The 24,267-nt window shown below is 42.6% G+C and overlaps 1 protein-coding gene across 5 annotated transcripts in view; it reads left to right on the top strand.

The window, feature by feature from the left end:
• Dnah3 (dynein axonemal heavy chain 3) overlaps positions 1-24,267 on the top strand; it is a 168,662-nt gene that overhangs the window by 66,688 nt on the left and 77,707 nt on the right. For all 5 annotated transcript variants that reach the window (XM_047534211.1, XM_047534213.1, XM_047534215.1 and 2 more), the window contains exons 26-40: positions 73-165; positions 1,469-1,579; positions 2,064-2,178; positions 4,564-4,762; positions 6,203-6,311; positions 6,537-6,650; positions 7,323-7,499; positions 9,567-9,658; positions 11,454-11,673; positions 12,236-12,370; positions 14,346-14,457; positions 16,027-16,268; positions 19,932-20,032; positions 20,970-21,075; positions 22,905-23,034. In XM_047534211.1, coding sequence (XP_047390167.1) covers positions 73-165; positions 1,469-1,579; positions 2,064-2,178; positions 4,564-4,762; positions 6,203-6,311; positions 6,537-6,650; positions 7,323-7,499; positions 9,567-9,658; positions 11,454-11,673; positions 12,236-12,370; positions 14,346-14,457; positions 16,027-16,268; positions 19,932-20,032; positions 20,970-21,075; positions 22,905-23,034 — 2,056 coding nt within the window. The remainder of the gene's footprint in view (positions 1-72; positions 166-1,468; positions 1,580-2,063; positions 2,179-4,563; positions 4,763-6,202; positions 6,312-6,536; positions 6,651-7,322; positions 7,500-9,566; positions 9,659-11,453; positions 11,674-12,235; positions 12,371-14,345; positions 14,458-16,026; positions 16,269-19,931; positions 20,033-20,969; positions 21,076-22,904; positions 23,035-24,267) is intronic.

Genomic DNA, 24,267 nt, shown 5'->3' on the forward strand with positions numbered 1-24,267 from the left:
TGGGTTCATCCCACATCCCTCCTGGGCTTTGACTGACTACTGTCACCTCCCTCTGTCTGCCTTGGTCCACAGGGCATGGTGGAAAAGTGGCTCCAGCAGGTGGAGCAGATGATGCTGGCCAGCATGCGGGACGTTATTGGACAGGGGATTGAAGCGTATGTCAAGGTGAGCAACAGTCACGGCGTGCGTGCAGGGTGTTGGTACCTTAAAGGAAACCCTAGGGAGAAGGTTGAATGGATCTGTTCTGTTGGTCTTCTGTGTTCTACCAACTCCCACTCCTCTGTGCCGCTCTGTCCTTCACCTGTAAATCTGGGGTGATGAGCATATTTCTGGAGAAACATTTGTTGTTAGAAGCAGGTCATACAAGTGGCTTAGCTGGAACACTCAGGGCCAGTCCTTCCGGTCACATGGAATTGATAGCAGGAAGTCTGTTTAGACACTCTTCCAGTGAATCATTCATCTGCATTACATATGTCTGGACGGAATAACTCATTAAGCTCCCAAAACTTTAAGGGAAACGAGTGTGATATAAAGCCTATGAGAAAAGAACCTGTCAGGACAACCCTTTAGCCAGCCTCTGCTACTGTCCCTTCTACTGTAGGTGTCTTTTCTTACTTCCAGGTTCCCATCCCCTTTCCCAGGATCCCTTGCATCAAATAAAACATTCAGTTAACACCTTCACCCTAAAGTACTCAGGAACCACCCTCCTGTCCCTCATAGTAGTCTTTGTATGGCAAATGGAAGGCATATCTGTTTTCCTATATTTAATTCTAAATCAAAAATTAAGAAGAAATTGCTATGAATATGAAATTAGTTCATGCAAGCAAATCTGTAGCAAAACTTCACTAACTTTTTCTATAAAGGGACAGATGATAAATAAAGCAGGTTCATTTCTGTGGGACAGACTCCCTCCCACCTCCCAGCTATTTAACTTTGCCCTTGTAGCACAAGGGCAGCATAGACAATATGTAGATGATGAGCATTGCTGTGTTCCAATAAAACTTTATTTACAAAGACAAGAGTGACCAGATTTGGTCCACAGGCCATTGTTTGCCCACTTCCGATCTGTAGTTGAAGGGGAAAAGTGGGAGAATGGGGTCATGGCTTTAAAAAAAATGCATAAAAAATGATACAGCCCTGCAATATTACATAGCCATTAAAAAGAGTAGTTATGAGTATTCTCAGAACATCACCTTGATTATTACCTATAAAACTTGATATATTTTGCATGCAAAAAATGCAAAGTTGATGAAATTATTGTTGGTTTTTTTTTTTTTTTTCTTTCTATAAGCTTCAGGGAGGAAGACATAAATCAGTAATTCCAGAGATGTCAAGCTTTTTAGCATCTGAGGGCGGGAGAGGATTTTGTTTTCTTTGTCGGAGTGAGGTGGTTGGGCATGCTTTTAGAAAGTCAGTTTAAACCACACTCGATGAACTGACCCTACAACAAACCCCTACCCCTTCCCAGGTTCCTCGTAACTCCTGGGTCTTACAGTGGCCTGGCCAGGTGGTTATCTGCGTCTCCTCCATCTTTTGGACCAAGGAGGTGTCCCAAGCCCTGGTTGAAAATACCCTACCGGTAAGCGAGCCTGTCATGAAGCCTGCAGTGGAGAGCCAAGTATCCCCTAGGATTCGAATAACATATAATCAGAGTTGCTATGTTTTGTTTTCTAAACAAAAACAATGTATGCCACAGCATCTCAGAGGCCAGGGTTCTCATGCCCATCGTGACCGAGTGATGAGCAGTTCCTCTCCACCCCAAATTCCCTCGTATCCTCGGTAGTCAACCCTTCTCTGCTCCAAGACTCTGCAATGGCCTGTTTTCTGCCCCTGTCGTTTTGCCTTCTCTATAATATCATAAAAATAAGATTGTACAGTATGTAGCCTTCCAAATCCAGCCGCTTTTAGTTAGCCTAATGCATTTAAAATTCATCCAGAGGTTAATGGCTGGGGATTTGAGAGCTGACATATAGGAGTCTGGCTTGAATGATGTCAGTCCCTGAGAGGGGAATTGCTGGGGAGAGAATCCAATGTAACCAATTGCCTCCTGTGGCTTCTGCCAGGATTTTCTGAAAAAGAGCAATGACCAGATTGCACAGATTGTGCAGCTGGTGCGAGGGAAGCTGAGCAGCGGAGCCCGACTCACTCTCGGGGCCCTCACGGTCATCGATGTCCACGGTAAGCAAGAATTTCCCTGGAAATTCTTCCCTGATTGTCCAGGTTTGCCTGCCGGGCTTGCTGCTCCGTCCTCCTGAATGGAATGATTCAGGTTTTCCTTCCCCATAACGGAGAGGCTTCTCCAACTGAGAGTGAGGTGAGGGTAAGGACAGAAGCCAGGGCCAAAGGGCTCTGTATGTCTCCATCATTTCCTCTCCTGTCCCCAACCCTATTCCCAGGGACCCTCCAAGCAGGGTTCTTACTCAGACTGCGATGGCCAAAGTCATTTCTGAGATTCACTAACTTGGCGACTGATTTCCTTGAAGCAGCCGTGGCTCATATTTTTGAACACTCAGTAGGTACCAAGCTTTGTGCTAAGTGCTTGTGTTATCTCATTTCCACATGTTTCAGCGATAAAGAACTTGATGCTCAGTGAGGTAAATAACTTGCTAAGAGGCACAGAGTACAGATGGGAGACTTCTCGTCTGATTCCAAACCCCAGGGACTGGAAATGGGCAGTGATGCAGGGGGCAGGGCGGGGGTTGGGTGAGGATGATGCCTTCCAGCTCTCCCTTTAAAAAACAAGAAAAAGAAAAAGAAGACTAGGAGGAGGAGGAGGAGGAAGAACTGGGGTCTTTATATAAAACAAACCACCCTCACACCCTCACTCCATCATCACCAAGGAAACCAGGGCTGGACCAGGCTGGTTGCCTGGGAACAGTGGCTCTCTTGCTCACAAACTCAGCTTCCTACTGGCATGTCACAGCATTTTATTCCCTCAGGGCTGATGCTCATTTCAGTCTGATTTCATCCAGATAGACTAGCATAAGATCAGGGAGAGAGGAGAGGAATGTGACCCACTATGGTCTCATGCCCTCCTGGTAGGGATAATAAATGCAGACATGGTTATTGCCCAGGGTAGCCCAGAGTGGTTGGGTTCACAAGCACAAGTGTGTATGCATACACATGTACACGCACACACACACACACACACACACACACACACACACACTGCATAGCACAGGCAACTCCAACAACCCCTTGAGATTTACTTTCCTCTTGAAACACTCATGCAGACCCTACTCCTGCCAGCATTTCATGGGTTTTCTCAAGAGCTCAATGGGGAGTTCGGTTCCTTGGGAAGGAAGGAAGAGCTGGATTCTTCTCTGCAGGGCTTTGGCTTATACTGTAATAAAGAGGACCTCTCTCAGAGGCAGCAGACTTGCAGATGCTTCCCTTTGCAAAATTTTGTTTCTGAGAAGCTGGGTGATGGTGGGCACCTATAATCCCAGAGAATTGGAAGTCTGAGGCAGGAGGATTACACGTTCGAGGCCAGCCTCAGCAATTTAGGGAGACTCTGTCTCAAGGTCTGGGGGTGGTTGAGAGGGACTCAGTATTACAGCACCCTGGGTTCAATCCCCAGTACCACCGAGATACAATTCTAGGCTCCTAATTTCTAGCCTGCTATACTAGCTTGGAGATCTTGGTATCCCTCGCCCCGTGAGCTGCCTAAAAGATAATTAATGATTTTCATGAAACTATATCCACTCTTCAATTTTAGCGCTCCTGTCACTGTGAGAAAATTGTTAGTTCCACAATTCTATGAGAGAAAGGAGAAAAGCTAGAAATTCATCTCTTTGCTTGTTCTTCAAGTCCTAGCAGGGGAGAATACCTCTAACCCAGGGTTCATGGGATACCTTCCCAGGGTAACTATTTTAGGTCAAGTTGATTGAATTTTCCTAGGATATCCTGAAGGCCTGCTACAGAGCCAAAAGGGTCATATGGGGAGATGGAAGTATTTGGGATTGCTACATATTGCAAAGCCCTCTGAGTCAGTCCTTCAAGAATCTGGGGATAAATAACAGTAGTAAATTCTTATATACTATTTTTATATGTTGGAGTCAGCTCATTCTCTAGCTCTGTCTGTCTCTCTTTATTTCTGTATAATGTATGGGTATATATTATGTTATATACCAGTATATTACACACACACATATTCATTAGTTCTCCTAACAAACATATGGTAGGTACTGTGTTATCCCCATTTTATAGATTATGCAGCTAAGGGACAGAGAGGTTCAGTAATTGCTCCAAAATCTCACAGCTAGTTCATGGTGGAACTGAAATTTGAAACAAGGCAGTCGATTTCAGAGTATACACATTTAATACTTCTACTCTCTGAGGGAAGACAATGCAGCAGATCCTCTGGCCACTCCTTGGGAGAAGGCAAAGACTGCCTTCTGAGAGCTGCTGCTGCCTGCAGGTTGAGGGTGGGAAGGAGGGGAATAGAACCTGACACTGTTGGGAGATGTGGCCTTAGTAACAGCTTCTTCTAACTGAGGAGGCCGCGGAGATGGGAGATTCGGATAGCTCCTCACCTGTGTTTCTGCATCTGGGTCCCAAAAGCTCGTGACGTGGTGGCCAAGTTAGCTGAGGACAGAATCTCTAATCTGAATGATTTCCAGTGGATCTCACAGCTGCGCTACTACTGGGAGGCAAACGATGTGCACGTGCAGATGATAACCACGGAAGCCTTGTACGGCTACGAGTACCTGGGGAACTCCCCCCGGCTGGTGATCACACCCCTCACTGACCGCTGTTACAGGTACTCCCTGGGGCTCCCAGATTGAGGGGTGAACAGAGAACTCCAGAAGGAAAAGACTCTGGGGAGGAGGCCCACGGTGTCTTGGATTTGTTCCCCTCTACATTTCAGATTCTTAGATTTTGGAACTTTTCTTTGAGTCACCATCATCCCACAGATGGGAATGGAAACTAGGTCTCCAGGCTAGAAATGAGAAACAAGTACAGGTGCTGGTGCAAATGCACACCTTAGAACCAACCTGCAGAACATGGGTGCACCACTGTGAAAAAGGTGTGGTATATGAGCAGAAAGTTCTGCAGTGGCAGGAATCAGGAGGGTGCCTGGAGATCCTGTGGCCAAGAGATTGACAAGTAGCCAGGCCCAGGACCAGACAAGGCATCCCTAAGCCCTGCTGAAGAGATAGCGGTCATTGGGTACTCAGCTAAGCACTTTGCCACTTACCATGGAATTCCTGACATGAGCAACTTGTATTTTGTAGGCTCATCAATGTTGTGATGTTCAGATTTTATTTGCTTTTGTATTTTTCCTTAGAGTGAAATTTTTTAGATTATAAAAATAATACGTGAGAGGATTTTCTCCCTTTGAAATCTTCAATCCCTTGTTTCCTATGTTCTGTGACTTTTTATTCATTAATTCATTTATTCTACTCATTATTCTATTTGACAACTATTTCTTTTTAAAATAAATTTTAGTGTGTATATTAGAGACATTCAATATGATATCACAATGATTTCTATAGTGGAAAAAATTAACCCATCCTTGATCTCACAGTTACCCATTTTACCCTGGGTGGCATGAGTATCTTTAGTCTGCCATTTAACTAAAATTCTGAATACAGTACACTGTTATTAACACAGTTCTTGTGAACAACTATTTCTTGAACTTTCCTGTGCTCCATGCAAGGAACCCTAAATCTAGTTAGGGTTGGGGGTTATATATGCAGAAGATTACAAGGTAGTGTGTTAACTGAAATCGTAAGGACTTATACCAAGGGCTGAACAAGTTATCATGTCATTCATTTCTGACATTCATCTTGCACATGCCAGGCACTGTATTCTCTTGCTGAGGATATAGAAGTGAATCAAAATACAGCTCCTGAACTCAAGAGTTCATAGTCTGCTAGGAGAGATATATTTATTTTCACCATTCCATTAGCCCTAGTGCTCTTTGAAAGTGACATTTTTAAGTACCTTTCACATTTATTTGATTCACTTCTGAATATATTCCTTTATTCATTCAGTCACTCATTCAAATAAATGTTTATGACTGCCACCCAGGCACCAGGCTCTTAGTTTATAATACTGAGAATTTTTTATAATGATATAGTGGTTATATAATCAGAGGGAACTTTTTAAACTTTGCATCAATCAAAATAAACAAAAAGTCAGTTTCTTTCCTGTGTCTCAGGACTCAGGCACTGCATTCTTGTTTTCCTCTCCTTAGGACTCTGATGGGTGCTTTGAAGCTGAACCTTGGGGGAGCCCCAGAGGGTCCAGCAGGAACAGGCAAGACAGAAACCACCAAAGATCTGGCCAAAGCTTTGGCCAAGCAGGTGAGGAAATGCCATTTGTCTCTACCAGCTCTTCCTGACCCTCTCTGGACCCCTGTCCTGGGAATTGAGCATGAAGTTCAAGATGATTTAGTTTAACAGGAAGAACAGGGAATAAGAAGAGAGTGGAATACCAAGAGAGGAGCCCCGTCCCTGTTTCAGGGTGCCAGGGAGTACGGAGACCATGGAGTCCATCCTTAGTGGTGCTCACATCCTCCCTCTTTCTAGTGTGTGGTCTTCAACTGCTCCGATGGTTTGGATTACAAAGCCATGGGGAAGTTCTTCAAGGGGCTGGCCCAGGCTGGAGCATGGGCCTGTTTCGATGAGTTCAACAGGATTGAGGTAAGTCTGCTTCCAGAACTAAAGAACAAAGGGCTGGGCATAGAGGATCCTTTTTCTGGGCTCTCAGTTCCTTAGCGACAGGGCCTTATGTTTCCTCTGTGGCCTTGCATAGAGTAGGCAGAATACATTTCTTACATACACATCTCTACCTCCCTACCATATGCATTCATTTACTGACTCTTTCAAAAATGTATTAAGCAGCTGCTGTATGTCAGCAACTCTGCACGTGTTCATGATACAAAGATGAGTAAGAAATTATTTTCCCCTCTAGGCTGATACAGTCTAGTAAGTGGAATTAAAAACCAAATGCAACAAATAGAGTCTGATAGAAATTTATAGTAGTGGTTTGAAAGACACAAAACAAAAGAGTGGGTGATTAACTGTATTTGGGTGAAGAACAGAGATCAGGAAATGTAAGCATGGTTTGGACCCATTACACTGAGTACCTCTCATGGGACAAGCACAATCCTAAGTGTTGAAACAAAGACAAAATACTATGGAAACTATTTACATGCACACACACACACGTACACGCACGCACACACAGCCCTTTTCTTTGCCAAAACCCCAAACCATGCTCCTAATTTCCTAATTTCGAACATGAAGGTCTGGTTCTCAGGAGGTGGGGTTCCTTTCGAGGGGACCCTGGCAGAGCCCGCATTCCCACCACAGGTAGAAGTGCTGTCAGTAGTGGCCCAGCAGATTCTCAGCATCCAACAAGCCATTATCCGGAAACTGAAGATATTCGTCTTTGAGGGGACCGAGCTCTCTCTGAACCCAACCTGTGCCGTCTTCATCACCATGAACCCCGGGTATGCCGGCAGGGCCGAGCTGCCCGATAACCTCAAGGTAAACATGCTGATGAATGCCAGGTATACCTTAGAGGACAGCGACCCCTGGAGGTGCTCACCCGAGGGGCTCGTAGAGAAGCCGGCCTATGGGAACAGCTAGCACTTTTTAGCTGGCGGAAGTAATCGTGAAGCACCAATGGCAGTAAAAGAGTACTTGGCCCCAGAACATGGCCACCTCCTCACCAAGGTCTCAGGAAGAAAGGGAATACATACATGATGACCAATGGCAAGTAGAGAACAATGAACACGAGGGCGAGGGTCGCCATTTTGGTTGTCTACCGGGGTCAGAACGATGATATAAACCAGGGAGGCAGGCAAGCCGTGAACTCTGGTGACTGCAAAGGCAGCAGTCACCTCGCAGCTCAAGCCCACTGTTGCCAAGCTGGAATTGTCACCTCTCTCTCTCTCTCCCTATTTATTTTATTTTATTTTATTTTTTTGTTCAGAAGAAACTAGGAATTTGTATTTTTGCATGAAATCTCCTAATTTTTTAGATCTTGACTCAATTAAAAGAAATTACTGCAGGCCAAAGTAGAGATCTTTAAGAGAGAGCATCAAATTTCAGCACGGAGAACTCCGGCAAACCTGGCCTGGACCACGTGGAGCTCCCCTTGCCTACTAAGCAGGCTGAACCAAAGTAGTTTCCATACCAACAGAGGCCACAGGACGCTCTGCCGACTAGAGAAATAGAATGAGTGCTTATTGGTTTCCAGTGCCGATTGCTGATCTGGCCTGAGCTACAACCAAAGCAATATCCATTGGCCCTGTTGCTAGTGGAAGAAGGAAAGTACTTCTGAAAGGGAAAGAGGCAGGCCATCTTCAAGGGACAGATAGCCTTAGATGACCTTAGCATGCTGCATTCATGGAAGGCAAACACACACACACACACACACACACACACACACACACACACACACAACCAAAGGGTATAAGACATTTAGGTCCCCTGCCACCCAGGTGCATGAAAAGAGAGACCAGAGACTTCCAGACCTGCTTCCTTACTGATTTGATGTTAATTTGCTGCTCCATCCTCTTGAGTGGAAGGATTGAGAAAGACAGACACACCCAGATCCACCGACTTTATACAAGGTACTCCACCTGCTAGAAATGCATTAAGGCAAGTACCCTTCAATCTCATTCAGATAGACCACTTCTTCTCTCTAATAATACAAAAGAGTCAAGGAAATTCATCAGGTGCTCCTCCCCTGTAGGCCAGCATAAGCTAGTGAATGCCAAAGTAGAATTCGGACCCATATTTCTCATTTTTTTTTTTAACCACCAGGTTGTTAACTACCCCTTTCCCTCATCCCAGACAACAACCATGTCAGATCCACACAAAGAACTTTCATGAGACAGTGTGGCAAATGCAGAGCACCAGGGGTTGGTGTCAGCGAGCCTAGATTCCAACCAGGCTTTATCTAAAACTTACTGCATGACTCCGGCAAGTCACTTCCTCTAGGGTCCAAGATAGTAACACCATAGTTGATGTTTATCGAGTGCTCACTCTGTGCCACATCCATGTGTAAACACTTGACTTACATTATATCATTTGTTCTTATGATAGAAGAGGTAAAATTGCTAGTTCATCTTGAGATGAAACATCTGAGGTCTAGGTGGGTTATATAACTTGCCCTTAGCTAAGAAACAAGAACTCAAGTTAAGATCTCTGTGACTTGAGGACAATTCTCGTACGTGTTGGTCTTGTGTTCCTAAATGACTTCCGATGTCCATGTTGAGCACCAGGAAGCTCCAACAGTTGAAAGATACTATGAGACATCCTCATTTGACACAGGAGAATGAGGTGTTGGGACACCAGCACCTAAGAGCTTCCATACAACCATTGAGGGACTCGGTGTAATAGCACGTACTTGGGCAGGGACGAAAGGGAAGCATCATCCACTGAAGATGGTCCCTCTGTGTTGAATCATTCTTGGGCCCTCCTTTCCTCGCTTGTCACTGGAGTGTCCTGAGTGATCATGCTCCTTCCCATTTTCTTTGTAGATGTGCATTCCCCCAGGGGCCTCCCTGTTTGTGTTCTGCTTTTGAGTGGTTACTTCTTTTCCAGGCCTTATTCCGGACAGTGGCCATGATGGTGCCAGATTATGCCCTCATTGGAGAAATCTCCCTCTATTCTATGGGGTTTCTGGACTCCAGAAGGTAAGTTATATTGGTTTTCCAGTGGGTTGCGAAGGCCCTTAAAAAGAGTGGATTTTTTGTGGTGAATTTAAAAACTTGAAAAAGAAACACTTGAGAAACTCACTTCCTCTCACTGACTGATTTGAGAACTTATAGTCTCGGCTTTGCGGTTGGCATTTCTGATGAAGAAATGCCCACATGCCCAAGAAAGGGCTTCCTCTGTCTTTACACCTGGACTTCTATTAGGGTGAGTAGCCATTCAGATCCTACCCATCACTCTGATGTATCCATACCACATTACTAAGTGGTTTAAGGTAAGATAGTGAACCATGAAAGTCAAAGGGAAATTTTTAATATTATTTAAGAATTTAATTAAATTGTTATTGATATAACATTTATTGACTCCCAGTAGCTGGGTTACTTCTCAATCAAGTATTACCCAATTTTCCAAGACATACACACACACACACATGCACGCACACACACACACACACACACACACACACACACAGATCAACATCTTTATGTGCATATGTGTATACATGTGCACTAAAACTTATGAATAATCATTGTAAAAATGTTTTTTTTTGGTCTATTCCAAACTACCTTTGTCTTTTACTTTGCCTTTGCTGGGATCAATGGATTTCTTCTTCTTCTTCTTTTTTTTTTTTTGTCACAACAGATGTCTCCACAGGTGAGTATTTTGCTGCAGAAATCCTGAACAGAATGTGTCCCCTTCCTAGACTTGGAGACTTCCTCCCTCATGTGAAGCTTCATTTACTTTTCTGTGCTAGACCTGCATTACATTGGTTTACCCATTCAATTAATTTATTTGCTGGGTTCAATCCCCAGCACCCAAAAAAAAAAAAAAAAAAAACAATTAATTTATTTGCACATTCAATTCAATTAACGAAGCTTTTTTTGAGCAAGCCACCTTATGCTTAGCCCTGTGCTTGCTGGTAAACAGCACAAAATCTTTGCTTTTAAAGTAAATCAGTTTTGTAAAGAGGATTTCCCTCAGGGGAATGTACATTAGTGTATTAGTTAGGGTCACCACCCCAATCCAGTGACTTAGCATGACAAACGCTTGATTTTTACTCACTGGAAATTCAAAGCAGATGTTCCTGATTAGGAGCACTCTCCCCCAAGGGATGGTTCCGGGACCCAGGCTTCGTTTATCTCATGACTGCAGCTCGTGGGCCCGAGGACCTCAGGGAGGGGGTTTTCCTGGGCCAGCCCTGGACTTGACATGTGTCACTCCATGCCTGCCCCTGACTGTACAGCACACTGGGAACCGAGCTCCAGCCGTGTGTCCAGGAAGAATGGGAAATGGCCATGCAGTGAGTGCACACCTATCCTGTGCTGAGTATACTACATTTTGAATTGGTTTTCTTGAATTAAAAGGTGAAATGTTATTCAACAAAATAAAAATGTCACGGAAGTGAAAAAAGTGAACTTCCCTCTAGTCCCCCTCTACAGGGATTAACACTGTGATTATCTGATGTGTTCTTCCCCATCTTGTATATGTGCATGTGTGTATATGTGCATGTGTACACATGTGCACAGACATTCACGTGTACACAGGAAAGTATATAATGTGATCTCAACCACAGTACATGTTATACACACGTGTGTGCTTGTCTTTTTTTTTCTTTTCCCATCTTAAATTTGAAAGAGAGTTATTTCCTGAACTCATTGTGCTAACTCTAATAAAAGAAAGACTCTTAAAGGATAGGGCTGCCCATCAAGTCCGTGGGCAAGCCTGGTTTCTGAAGGGACAGGGACAAGGATCTGCAGACGTGTCCTTCTGTCCTAGCCTTGCCCAGAAGATCGTTGCGACCTACCGCCTGTGCTCAGAGCAGCTGTCCTCCCAGCATCACTACGACTATGGCATGCGGGCCGTCAAGTCTGTGCTCACTGCCGCAGGAAACCTGAAGCTCAAGTACCCGGAGGAGGATGAAAGTGTCTTGCTGCTCCGGGCCTTGCTGGACGTCAACCTGGCCAAGTTCTTAGCTCAAGACGTTCCTCTGTTTCAGGTATGCAGTGTGAGGACCCAGGTTCACCCTCTGAAGATGAATTTTTTTTGGTCACCTTTTCCATATCTTTTTTCATTTCTTGACATCCTCCCTCATTCCAGCCAACATCTCTGTGGCCTGATCCACTTCTTCCATATGTTAAATAATAATGGTAAAAAGCATTCCTGTCTAGTTTCTAATTTTAATAAAAATGGTCTCTCTAATAGGATAATATTTGTTGTTGGGTTTAGGTAGTTGCTTTTATCCGATATAAGTAGGTCCCTTCTGTAACTAATTTATACCTGTCTTTCTTCCCAGGCTGTTTGTTCATCCCTAGTAGAGTGAGTAGCAATTAGTACTTATGATTCATTAAATATTTACTGACTTTTAAAATTGCTTGGAAGAGTAATCATGATTAACAGTGCTGACGTTTGTGATTTCGAATGAATTTTGGTGCAGGAAAAATAAGCTTTGGAAATTCTTAAATATTTCTGTTGTCTGTAGATCTCACTTTTAGGAAAATGTTGATATCACATACCTGATACTTCATCCTTTCCACTTTTTCCTGAATTCTTGTGAACAGGGAATTATCTCAGATCTGTTTCCTGGAGTCGTGCTTCCAAAACCAGACTATGAAGTTTTTCTGGAAGCACTGAATGAGAACTCAAAAAAGATGAAACTCCAGCCAGTGCCTTGGTTTATTGGAAAAATTATCCAGGTTGGTTCCTTATACCTGTATGGGAACGCACTTGTTCTACTGTCTACTGGAGTCAGGAACTAGAAAGACTTAGGGCAGCTGGCCATGGGTGCATGCCTGTAATCCCAGTGACTTGGGAGGCTGAGGCAGGAGGATGGCAAGTTTGAATCCAGCCTTCGCAAATTAGCAAGGCTGTAAGCAACTTAGACCCTGTCTCAAATTTTAAAAAATAGAAAGGACAGGGGATATAGCTGAGGGATAAAGCACCCTGGGTTCAATATCCAGTACTGAAAAATAAAAAAATAAAAAATAAAAAAGACCGAGAGCAGATGGGAGCTGTACTGACAGCAAACAGAGAGGTGCCTGAGTAGAGATGAAGTTAATCGACCACTTGATGTATTGTATCTTCAGTTTCTATCTCTAGAAGTCGCAATTTAATATGCAACACTTGCCCATAGCCATCTTCCTTGGGGTTTCTTTTTAAATTTGAGAATGAAACCTAGTCTGGGGGCACTGAGATTTAAATTAGCCAGGACTTCTCCATTCTGAATGATAGAAATCCAATTCACACTGCCTTAATCAATAAAAAGGAATTTATTCACTCACCTAATTTGAGAAGTGCAGGAACGTGTTGGCCTCAGGCACAGCAGGATCTGAGATTTTAGTTAATGTCATCAGGAATCTACCTCTCAGCATTTCTGAGCTCTGCCTCTGTCTACATATGCTAAAAATTCCTGCTCAGGTCCCCACATCTACCACCAGCAGCCTCAAGCTTACACTGTTCCAGGTTCAAGCCCAGAAAAAAAAGGGGTGTGGGGTGGGAGGAAGCATCCCCTCCAACTGGCTCTAGTGACAGATCTCAGAGGTCTCAACTTGGCCTTGGATGGTTCTGAAAGTCACATGACTCCTAACCTCTAGCGACTGACATTCTACTCTAACTTTAGTGAGATCATAGAAATGGTAAATTTTGGAGGATGCGGAGATGCTAATTACCCTGACTCTTATCATACTATACCCCATAAAAGTGCAAATATTATATGCCAATCAAAAATTGATTAAAAGAAAATAAAAAGGAAATGGCAATAGTAATGATGTAATGAAAAGATTAGAGGCATTGAAGTCAGACAGCCCTGTGTCCAAATCCCGGATCCATCACTGAAAAGCTTGGACAAATTACTAAACCTCTTTTGAGCTCAGTGTTCTCAGTGTAAAAGGTGGTTAATGATACTTGAGTAGATTAAATGAAATAATTTGGTACTTAGCACATAGATAGATGAAAAACAAATAGTAGCTCCTATTCCTTAAACAATCTGAGACACATATATACTTATTCATCCAAAAATATTTTAATAGATTACCAGGGCTGGAGTTGTGGCTCAGTGGTAGAGTGCTTGCCTAGCATGTCGGAGGCACTGAGCTTGATTCTCAGCACTACATATAAATAAATGAAGAAAATAAAGGTTTACCAACATCTAAAATAAAAATGAATAGATTATCAAAAGGATTGCAGTTCACCAGTTAGGAGTGTGAACTTTTCCTTCCTCATTGACTCTTTCTTTCAAAAAGAATACTCACTGCAGCATTCTTTTTAAATTTTTCTTTAGTTGTTGATGAACCTTTATTTTATGCATTTATATGAAATGCTGAGTATTGAACCTAGGGCTTCACACATGCTAGGCAGGCGCTCTACCCCTGAGCCACAACCCAGGTGCTCCTCATTGACCTTTGAACAACTTGCAATGTGGGGAGCTTTGCAGTGATCAACATTTTTTGATACTAGGGATTGAACCCAGGGATGCTTTACCACTGAGCCACATCCCCAGCTCTTTTTTTTTTTTTTTAAGATAGTCCCGCTAAATTGATGAGGTTCTCACTAAATTGCTGAGGCCAGCCTCGAACTTGGGGTTCTTCTGCCTCCGCCTCCTGAGTCACTGGGATTATGGGTATGGGTCATAGAACCCAACTAATGATTAACTTCTTACATGTCTCCTCCCAGATCTATGAGATGATGCTGGTAAGACATGGCTATATGATTGTCGGAGACCCCATGGGCGGAAAGACCTGTGCTTATAAGGTGTTGGCTGCGGCTCTGGGTGATTTATATGAAGGTAAACCTCACATCCCTGACTTCCAGCGAGGACAGGACTCCCTGCTCAGCTGGCTGGCTCCATGTTGAGATAATGCCAGGCTGTGGGTTTTGCCAATCCTGAATCATGATGTCAGATCTAGAAATAGAATATGGCACGCAGATGTCTGCAGGAGGAAAATAAATGGTGGGGTAGGGGAATTCTAACAAGGGGCTTTATGTGTCTGTCATTAAGGCTGGAGGAAACTTCTCAAATGCTGAACAGTGGCTTCTCCCAGTTCCCCAGTGAGAGAGGAACTCCTCTCATTGGTCTAAACAACATCAGTCCAAAAGCAAACCTTTGAATGGTTTCTTTTCTTTCTATTTCCATCCCTTCTTCCCTTCTCTTTTTTCTTCCTTTTCTCTTCTGTTCTTTTCTCCCTGTCTTCCTTCATCCTTCTTTTTTAGGTAGGGAAAAAGAGCTCCTATTTGTGAATTACACTCAAATGGTTAAAAAAAAACTTGCCTGTCCTCTGTTTTCCTAACTGTAAAATGGGATCATAAAATGGGATTGTTAAATGAGATTATGCAGGTAAATAACCTAACTCTATGCCTACTCAACAAATAAAAGCTGTTTATTGCCAGAGAAACAGTTTGGGGTTTTACAATTTGTTGTTTGTTTGTTACAAAGGGCAAACCTGTGGTTCTGAAAAGCAGCCCAGGGTTGTATGTTTATATAATCACTTCAAGTCCTTCTTTTAAAATTATTTTATAATGACATTTGATGATTCAATTGTGTTGGATTTTTTTTTAGATTTTGTTTTAGGAACTAATTTAGATTTAATAACTAATTTTGACATTTCAAATTTAAATACGGTAATAATTTCAGCACTTAAACATAGTTTAAGAAACTAAATGAAGAAAAAGGAGGCTGTACACCATTATATTGCCTCAGAATTCTGCAGAAATCTTCTTTATAAATAGTGCTTGGCTCACACACTCCAACTTTTCCTTACTCTGAAGGATCAGGTAGAAATGTCATTATTTTCTGTTATAAATACTGTGCATCATCCTAGTTATTCTGATTGGGTCCTAGTACTCAAACTGTGTGCATTTCCCTGGAAAGAAATGACACTGAGCTAAGCCAGCCCCTAGGATAGAGGAAAGTAACCATCCTCTTCCAGAATCTCTTTACCTGTCAGCTGTTTCATCCATCCCACGCCAAAGCCGAGGTTCTTAGGGTGGCCAGGACAGCTAGGTGAGTAAAGAGGACTGAGGAGACGACATCTCTCTTCTATAATTCTTGAATTCTTTTAGGTCCAGTCAGAATTTTTTTTTTAATCCTGGATCTGACCGGCATACTTGCCCTGCTGGAAATAAGGCTCAGAAGAAAGTATGATAGAAAACCGCTGACCATAATAACCCCACAATTTAAGGCGTATTCTCTCCAGATACCCCAGTCTTTTTAAGGACTGAGCACACATTTTCTAAGGACACTTCCTTGGATAGCATCTTTGTAAATGTGGGTCAGCCTCTGAGATGGCATTATCTCTTGCCTGATGGTCTGGTCTCACTGGAGCCTTTGTAACTGATGTTGGACCTTCTTGCCCAGCCAACCAGATGGAGGAGTTTGCCGTGGAGTACAAGATCATCAATCCCAAGGCCATCACGATGGGGCAGCTGTATGGGTTCTTTGACCCAGTGAGCCACGAGTGGACGGACGGTGTCCTCGCCAATGCTTTCCGGGAACAAGCATCTTCGGTGTCTGATGACCGCAAGTGGATTATATTTGATGGACCAGTGGATGCTGTTTGGATTGAAAATATGAACACTGTTCTGGATGATAATAAAAAGGTAGCTATGGCATCTGTTACTTTTTCATGGGTAGGATACAACATCTTTTATTAAAGTGAGTGATTGAAATGATACAAACACGTGTGTTTATCACACTAAGTAAATACTCCATGAGAGAAGACAGTTTCCAGTTCATGAATTATGTTTCTGTTTGTATTTATAGTCAGTAAGCTAAAGGTAATTAAAGACAGTGTTGAACAGTGGTTAAAAACCTTAATGCTGACATCAGATTGAACTTCCTGTTCTACCACTGAGCTGAGTTGTATTGGGCAACTTATATAACTTGGTTTTCACATTCGTAAAAATATAATAAGGCTGTTGATAATTAAAAGATAATGCATATGAAATGTGTTTTGGTTGTTCATTGCTGTCTAATAAACTATGCCAATACTTAATGGCTTAGAACAACTATTTTTCTCATGATTTTGTGGTTTGGGCATTTTGAAAGGGCTCAGCTAGGCAACTGGTTTTTAATTCTGGTGATTTTAGTTGGGCAACTGGACTAGAGGATCCACATTCAAGATAGCTTCTTCACTCTGCAGGTACTCATTCCTCTTGCCCTCTTTTCTCTCTCTCTCTCTCTCTCTCTCTCTCTCTCTCTCTCTCTAAATAGCATCTCATCTTACAGACCTCTCCACATGACTTGGGGTTCTTTTTTTTTTTAATTTATTTTTATTGTAAACAAATGGGATACATGTTGTTTCTGTTTGTACATGGAGTAACAGCATACCATTTGCATAATCATACATTTACATAGGGTAATGATGTTTGATTCATTCTGTTATTTTTTCCTTCCCCCCACCCCTCCCACCTCTCTTTTCCCTCTATACAGTCCCCGCTTCCTCCATTCTTGCTCCCCTCCCATCCCCCATTATGTGTCATCGTCTGCTTATCAGTGAGATCATTCGCCCTTTGGATTTTTGAGATTGGCTTATCTCACTTAGCATGATATTCTCCAATTTCATCCATTTGCCTGCAAATGCCATAATTTTATTATTCTTTATACCTGAGTAATATTCCATTGTATATATATATATACCACAGTTTCTTTATCCATTCATCAACTGAAGGACATCTAGGTTGGTTCCACAGTCTGGCTATTGTGAGTTGAGCAGCTATGAACATTGATGTGGCTGTATCTCTGTAATATGCTGATTTTAAGTCCTTTGGGTATAGGCCAAGGAGTGTGGGATAGCTGGGTCAAATGGTGGGTCCATTCCAAGTTTTCTAAGGAATCTCCACACTGCTTTCCAGAGTGGCTGCACTAATTTGCAACCCCACCAGCAATGTATGAGTGTACCTTTTTCCCCACATCCTCTCCAACACCTATTGTTGCTTGTATTCTTGATACTTGCCATTCTAGTTGGGATGAGATGGAATCTTAGGGTGGTTTTGATTTGCATTTCTCTTATTACTAAAGATGGTGAACATTTTTTCATATGTTTGTTGATTGCTTGTAGATCTTCTTCTGTGAAGCGTCTGTTCATATCCTTAGCCCATTTGTTGACTTGGGGTTCTTGCATGGTGGTATCTAGATAGTGGCACTTCTTATGTAGTGTCTGACTTCCAAGAGGCAGGCCATGGAAATTTCCAAGAAATGAAGGGTCTTGCTTAGAATGACACTCAGTCACTTCCTCTGGTTCTGTTGGTTAAAGACGTTGCACACTTACCCAGAGTCAACAGAACAGGGAAATAGATACCATCTCTTGATGAAGGTGGACAAGGTCACACTATGAAGTACACATGGAATGGATGCGTTGTTAGAGTCTTTGAAAAATACAGTCTGCCACAGAAAATATCGTAACACCAAAGAGCTTGGACCCAAGCCAGGCAGGGCTCAAACCCTGGCTCACACCAGGCAGCCCAGTAACCTCAGACATACTCTTTATTTTCTCAAGGCCTCAATTTTTTCATCTATAAATGGAAATGACAGTGTCTGCATAGTGTTGTTAGGAAGATTAGATAAGTTAATATTTGCAAACTGCTTATCATAGACCTGACATCAAGCAAGCACTATCAACTATTGCTGAAAATGAAATAATAAAGTTAAATAAAATGTATCGTTACTTCAGATGAGAGTCCTACACTGAATATATGCCATTATCAAATCAAAACATATTTTTAAACTGTTTAAATGTCACATGAGTAAGTCATACTCAACAAAGGAAGTCCTAATTATCCAAATTATACACATACATTAATTCTAGCATGTGCATAATTTTGATGGTGTAACATAAAAATAGAAATGTTTTATTATGTGATATGGTCTGTACCATGTAAACTAATGTATCTGTTGGTCTTGTTATGGGGCGCAACTTAAGAACAGACCAATCACCACTGAGGAGTCCAAATTTGAGAGTCTTTATTAAGCTGGCTGGTTGACTGTCTCACACAATACCCCAAAAAATGGCTATTGGGAGAACAGCCCCAACCATAGGGTTGTAGGGGTTCTTATACCAAAAATCAGATTGATCATAAGTGTCTGTTGCTATGATTCAAAATTACAAACCAACATCATGAGATCATCAACAGAGGGGGAAGTGGGTCAAAATGACCCTTACCTAAGTACAAACTAAAGAATAGTTACTAACATCCACACAATCACTGTTCACATGGTACATTGTTCAGGAGCAATAGGAATCAAAAGAGAGCAATTTTTCTTTACATAGGAATTGTCATTCTGTATTGTTAAACATGTCACACTAAGTAACTGATGATGGGCACAGAGGCGGGGTGTTCCCATGGGAGAAGTTTATTTCCTACATAACATGGAGTCTCAGAGCAAAATGGAGTCTGTTTAGTCATTTCCCTTAAAGTCTGACCTAGAACATTCTCATGGAGCCAGATCTGTCAGCCCATCACAGTCTTAAGAAGTATTATGAGAGTTATAATCAGGGTATTCCCTAATGGTTCCTCTCAACTCTGGATATAAATCAGACTCCAGTCATAGGGGGTGGTCTCTGTTACTTCTCTTGATATTCAGAGATGACACAGCTGGTGGTGTTAGCCCTACAGTAGTCGTGACCTTTCCCAAGGGGGATGCAGCGATGTGGGCCAGGTAATATGCAGGGAACTTTTGGCGGTGCTGGGGATTGAACTCAGGACCTTATACTTGCAAGGCAAGCACTCTACCAACTGAGCTATCCCCCAGCCCCTTGCAGGGAAATTTTTAACCACAAATTAAGAGGAGCAGCAGGGACCCAAGGTGTTTTCCTTCCCCGGGTCTCAGGCTTCCCTTTGGACCTCAAGGTCTCACCTGAGCCCAGGTGGGCAAATGGCGATGGTATATACCTTCTGAGGCTCATCTTTCGTTTGCACACTTTTTACAGGGAAGTACCTGCTGAATGCTAAGACTTCCAATGGTCTTCCATTCCATTCCAAAAAAGATTTATGGAAAGATTCTTGTCATTCCAGCCATGGACTAGTCCATTGACAGAGTTCAAAATTTAGTCTTTCAAGAGACTTGAGCAGATAAAACAGAATGAGGATGTGTGGTTAAACTCAGAGAAAGGGGCTTAGAAACGACTACGTGCCTGGCATGTAGTAGGTGCTCAGTATTTGTGGAATGCATTCAAACCAGCTCTGTCTCCACTGAGTGCTTTCACTTGCAGGTGGAATTTAACCCCTATGCCTGACCTTCACCCCTCTGCTTTACCCTTTCAGCTGTGTTTAATGAGTGGAGAGATCATCCAGATGAGCCCCAAGATGAGTCTGATCTTTGAGCCAGCAGACCTGGAACAGGCTTCCCCTGCCACCGTGAGTAGGTGAGTCACCAACACTGGCATCCAAACCCAATCAGGAAGGAAAGCTCTGAAAAGCCACAAAGGTGATTAAGCCCTGCAAATCACCCGTTGTATTTGCTGTTCACTTACACTTGTGATAAATCAGTCATTAATCCAAACACTGCTGGTGGGAGTCTAAAATTGAGCAAGTACTTTGGAAAAGTATTTGACTTTATCTCCAACAGTTGAGCTTCCATTTGCCCATGCATGACCCAGGAATTCGACTCCTAACTACATGCCCAGCAGAGAATTACCTATGAACAATAGGAGATCTATAAAGAATACTGTGTCACAACTCACAATAACAAACATTTAGAAACAGTCTAAATGTGCCCATAAACAGGAGTAACTGGAGTACAGTATAATCATCAATTGTAATATGCATATCTTGCAAAATAAATGAGCTGCACTAACATGAAACTATACAGATAAGTCTGTAAATATATTAAGGATCAAATCATAGCAATAGTATGTATAAAACTAAGTCCACAATATCACCTTCAGCATGATACCCCTTTTGTTTATTTTAATGTTTTTATCAGTGCATTATAGTTATGCATAATAAGGGGGTTCATTTTGACATAATCATATATGCATGATATATAATTTGCTCCACTTCAGTCCCCACTTAAATTGTTAAAAACAACTAAAATTAAAATATATGCGGGTATACATTTTAGGAACACAAAGAATGTTATAAAAGTATGTGAGAAGGAAAGAAGTCAAGGTTCAAGATGCTGTGTCACCTCAGCTGGGGAACTCAGGAATAGGACAGGGAGGTCATGTGGGTAGATGAAGGTCATTGTCAAGGTCCACTAAGGCCTAGCATAGTGCATGGAATATAGCAGATGTTCAGTAAATGTTGGCCAGCATTCCTAACAAACAGGAGAGCACTAGCCTGGTTCTCTGTGCTTCCCAGGTGTGGGATGATCTACATGGAGCCGCTCCAGCTAGGCTGGAAGCCCCTGAAAGACTCGTACATGGACACTCTGCCCACCAGCCTCACAGAGGAACACCATGAATTGGTGAGACCCGTGGGCCCCTTTGCTCCCACACCATCCCCATTTCCCTACTCATCTGAAGGACACTCTAGGTACATCTTCACCTTCAGAGTTCCAGAGTTGCAAGAAGGGGAGGGGACGCCCTGCCTGTCCCCAGTTATCTTGTTTCCTGTCTGCCTGCCTTTTTTTTTTTTTTTTTTTTTTTTCCAGCTGTATTTTTCATGTCGTGGGGATGGAGTGGTGCCGTCAATTCTCCTTCCTCTCCACCCTCTCCATCGCTCCTCAGCTCCCTGGGGTGAATCCTGGTGCTTAGGAATGGTCTTTTTGTCACTCCTTCCTCCATTGTCACCCTTTCTTCCGTTACCTGTTAACAGAAATCTCTGTAGAAGTCGCTGTAGAGGAATACCTTGTCAGGAAGAGCCATGTTCCTCTCTGCGGCCATTCCCCCTCCCTGTAACCCATCCTCCACATCTCCTTCAAGGAGGAAGCCAGATCCAGAGAGAAATGCTCTCCCTGCAGCTGCTGCAAATGACGGTTCCCTTCTTCCCTTCCTTAAGGAGGTAGGAAAATTCAGGTCACAGACACCTAACTGCACCCTCGGACGAGGGAAGGAGATAGGGACAGCCTGTGTTTGTGGTGCCTCTTGTCTGTTAATCCCTGTATTAAGGGACAGCCTTAGGAAAGTCCCCACAGAGGGAGCCCAGGGTTGAGTTCTGTCCAACCACGGGGATACTGTTACCATGTACATATGTGTATAATATGTATGAACATGTGCATTGGTAAACAGGTACATGTCCATGTGCACATCCAGGAATCAGTCCCCCCCACACACACACTAAATGCTACCAAGGCCCATGCTTGTAAATCCTTCAGGGACTCCCTGATGTCTTTTTTGCTTTTTCTTATAATACTGGGGATGGAACCCAGAACCTCATGAATGCTGGGCCAGCCCTCCACCACTGAGCTACATCCCCAGCCTGTCCCCAAGGTCTTCAGCTCAGAAGGCCCCACAGTCCCCTGTCACCTGGTCCTGGCTGCCTCTACGACCTCATCCCTGGTGCTCTCTCTTCAGCCTCACCTCATTATCCTCCAGCTCTTCTCCCTTGACTTCCTTCTAGAAATCTCCAGGTTTCACCATGTCGAAGCTTTTGCACATTTTATTCCTCATATTAGAAATCTTGTCCCAGTTCATTTCATGGTTTGGACCTACCTTCCCTGACCAACCGATTTACACCCTTTCTGTTATTCTCCATCATAACTCATTTGTTTCCTGTGCATACTTTTCCACAATCTGTATTTTATTTATTTCCTTGTTTGTTTTTTTTATTGTCTGTCTTCCTTGCTCCTCAGGTCGTAAGCCAGCAGGGACTTTGTCTATCTCATGCTGTCTTTCCCCAGCACCCCTTCAATGCAAATTAGTAGATGCTCAATAAATATCTGTTTACTGGATAAATACACATGCTCCTCAGCTTAAGATGAGGTTATGTCTCAACAGATCTATCACAAATGGAAAATATTGTAAATTGAAAACATTTTATCCACCTAATCTACCAAACATTAGAGTTCAGCAACACAGCACACTGTGAAGTATCAGTTGTTTCTCCTGTGACCACAGGACTGACAGGGAGCTACCTTGCTGCCACTGCCCAGCATCATGAGACAGTATTGTGCCAAATATCACCAACCCACAAAAGATAAAAATCGGAATTTGAGACATTTAAATTTTGAACCTACACTCAAAAGTAATCAGCAATCTTACATCCCCAGCCTCCTGAGGCAGAGGGACCAAGCTCTTGGCCTTCAACTCCCTTTTCAGTAATGTCTGCAAGTCTCACACAGCTTTCTGCTCTCAGGTCAATGATATGTTCATGTGGCTGGTCCAGCCCTGCCTGGATTTTATTCGCCATCAGTGTAAATTTGTGGTCCAAACGTCTCCCATCCACCTTGCCTTCTCAATGATGAGGCTGTACTCCTCTCTGCTTGGTAAGTGCCACCTGTGGGTCCTTAAGCCACATGAGGGTTGGGTACGGTCACTCCCTTTTGTCCCCCTTGAGTTATAATAGAAACAGCTGATTGGCCAAGAATAAACAAGACTTTAAATTTTAGATAATGGAGGGGAAAAAAAAATCCTTGTGTTTTGTCTTGGTCTAATATTGATTGGCGGGGAGGAGGGGGTTCTTGGACAAGTTACCCCACCCTCAGTTTCCTCATCCATACAATGGCATAATAATCCCTGTCCTCCTTCTCACAGAGATATCTTGGAGGGAGATGAATTTAGTTGATACATGTGACTATATCTCAGGAAAAAAATTATGAAAAAGATAGGAAGTTTTCACATGTTAAGAAAACTTACATTGCAAAGATATGAATTCACAAAACATAAATACACCATAAGAGAACCAATCATGTTATCCTCCCAAACTAGGCAACTGCTTTAGAATACTTAAAACAATGGTTCTATGATTTACCTACTACCTATATATATATATATATATATAATATATATAATATATATATATTATATATCTCAATAACAGTTTTGCACAAATCAAATATAGCTAAATTCCAGTGTGAATGACAAAAGATGTGTCCATTAGGAGAACTTTTCTTGGATGCCATTCCTTTTTCAAGATGGCACATAAGTCACACTCAAGATGAATCTTTTTAAAAATATTTTCTGGTACACAAAGATATTTTCTGATCTCATTTCTTTCTAAAGCATTGTAGTTGTAGATTTTTAAAATATGTGACCTGAACCTTCCTACCTCCTTAAGGAAGGGAAGAAGGTAACTGTCATTTGTAGTAACTGCAGGGAGAGCATTTCTTCTCCAGTTAAGTGGAGAATTTCTACATGTTATTTTATTTTCAAAAGTTAAATTTTGAGGCATTTTTTTCAGAAGCACACCAGCTGTGTATATAAGCCACATATTTGCATTTTTGTTTGTGAATGTTACATGTTTTCCTAAGCCCCATCCACCATCCTAATGTGATATCTCCTGGAAAAGAAGACAACAGCTGGAGAATAAACTCTTTGCCACTGCCCTAAATAATCTCACCTCTTACCTTCCAAAATCTATAACGATGGAACCTCTCAGAAGTACTCAGATGCACATGATGAGTAAAAACTGGAGATTGGAGCTTGAACACACATAGAGATGACTTCAGAAAGTACAGATACACAGATCCTTCACCTAACTTTCCTTAACGTTAACACTC

Source organism: Sciurus carolinensis, chromosome 18 (genome assembly GCF_902686445.1).
Source record: "Sciurus carolinensis chromosome 18, mSciCar1.2, whole genome shotgun sequence".
NCBI lineage: Eukaryota > Metazoa > Chordata > Mammalia > Rodentia > Sciuridae > Sciurus > Sciurus carolinensis.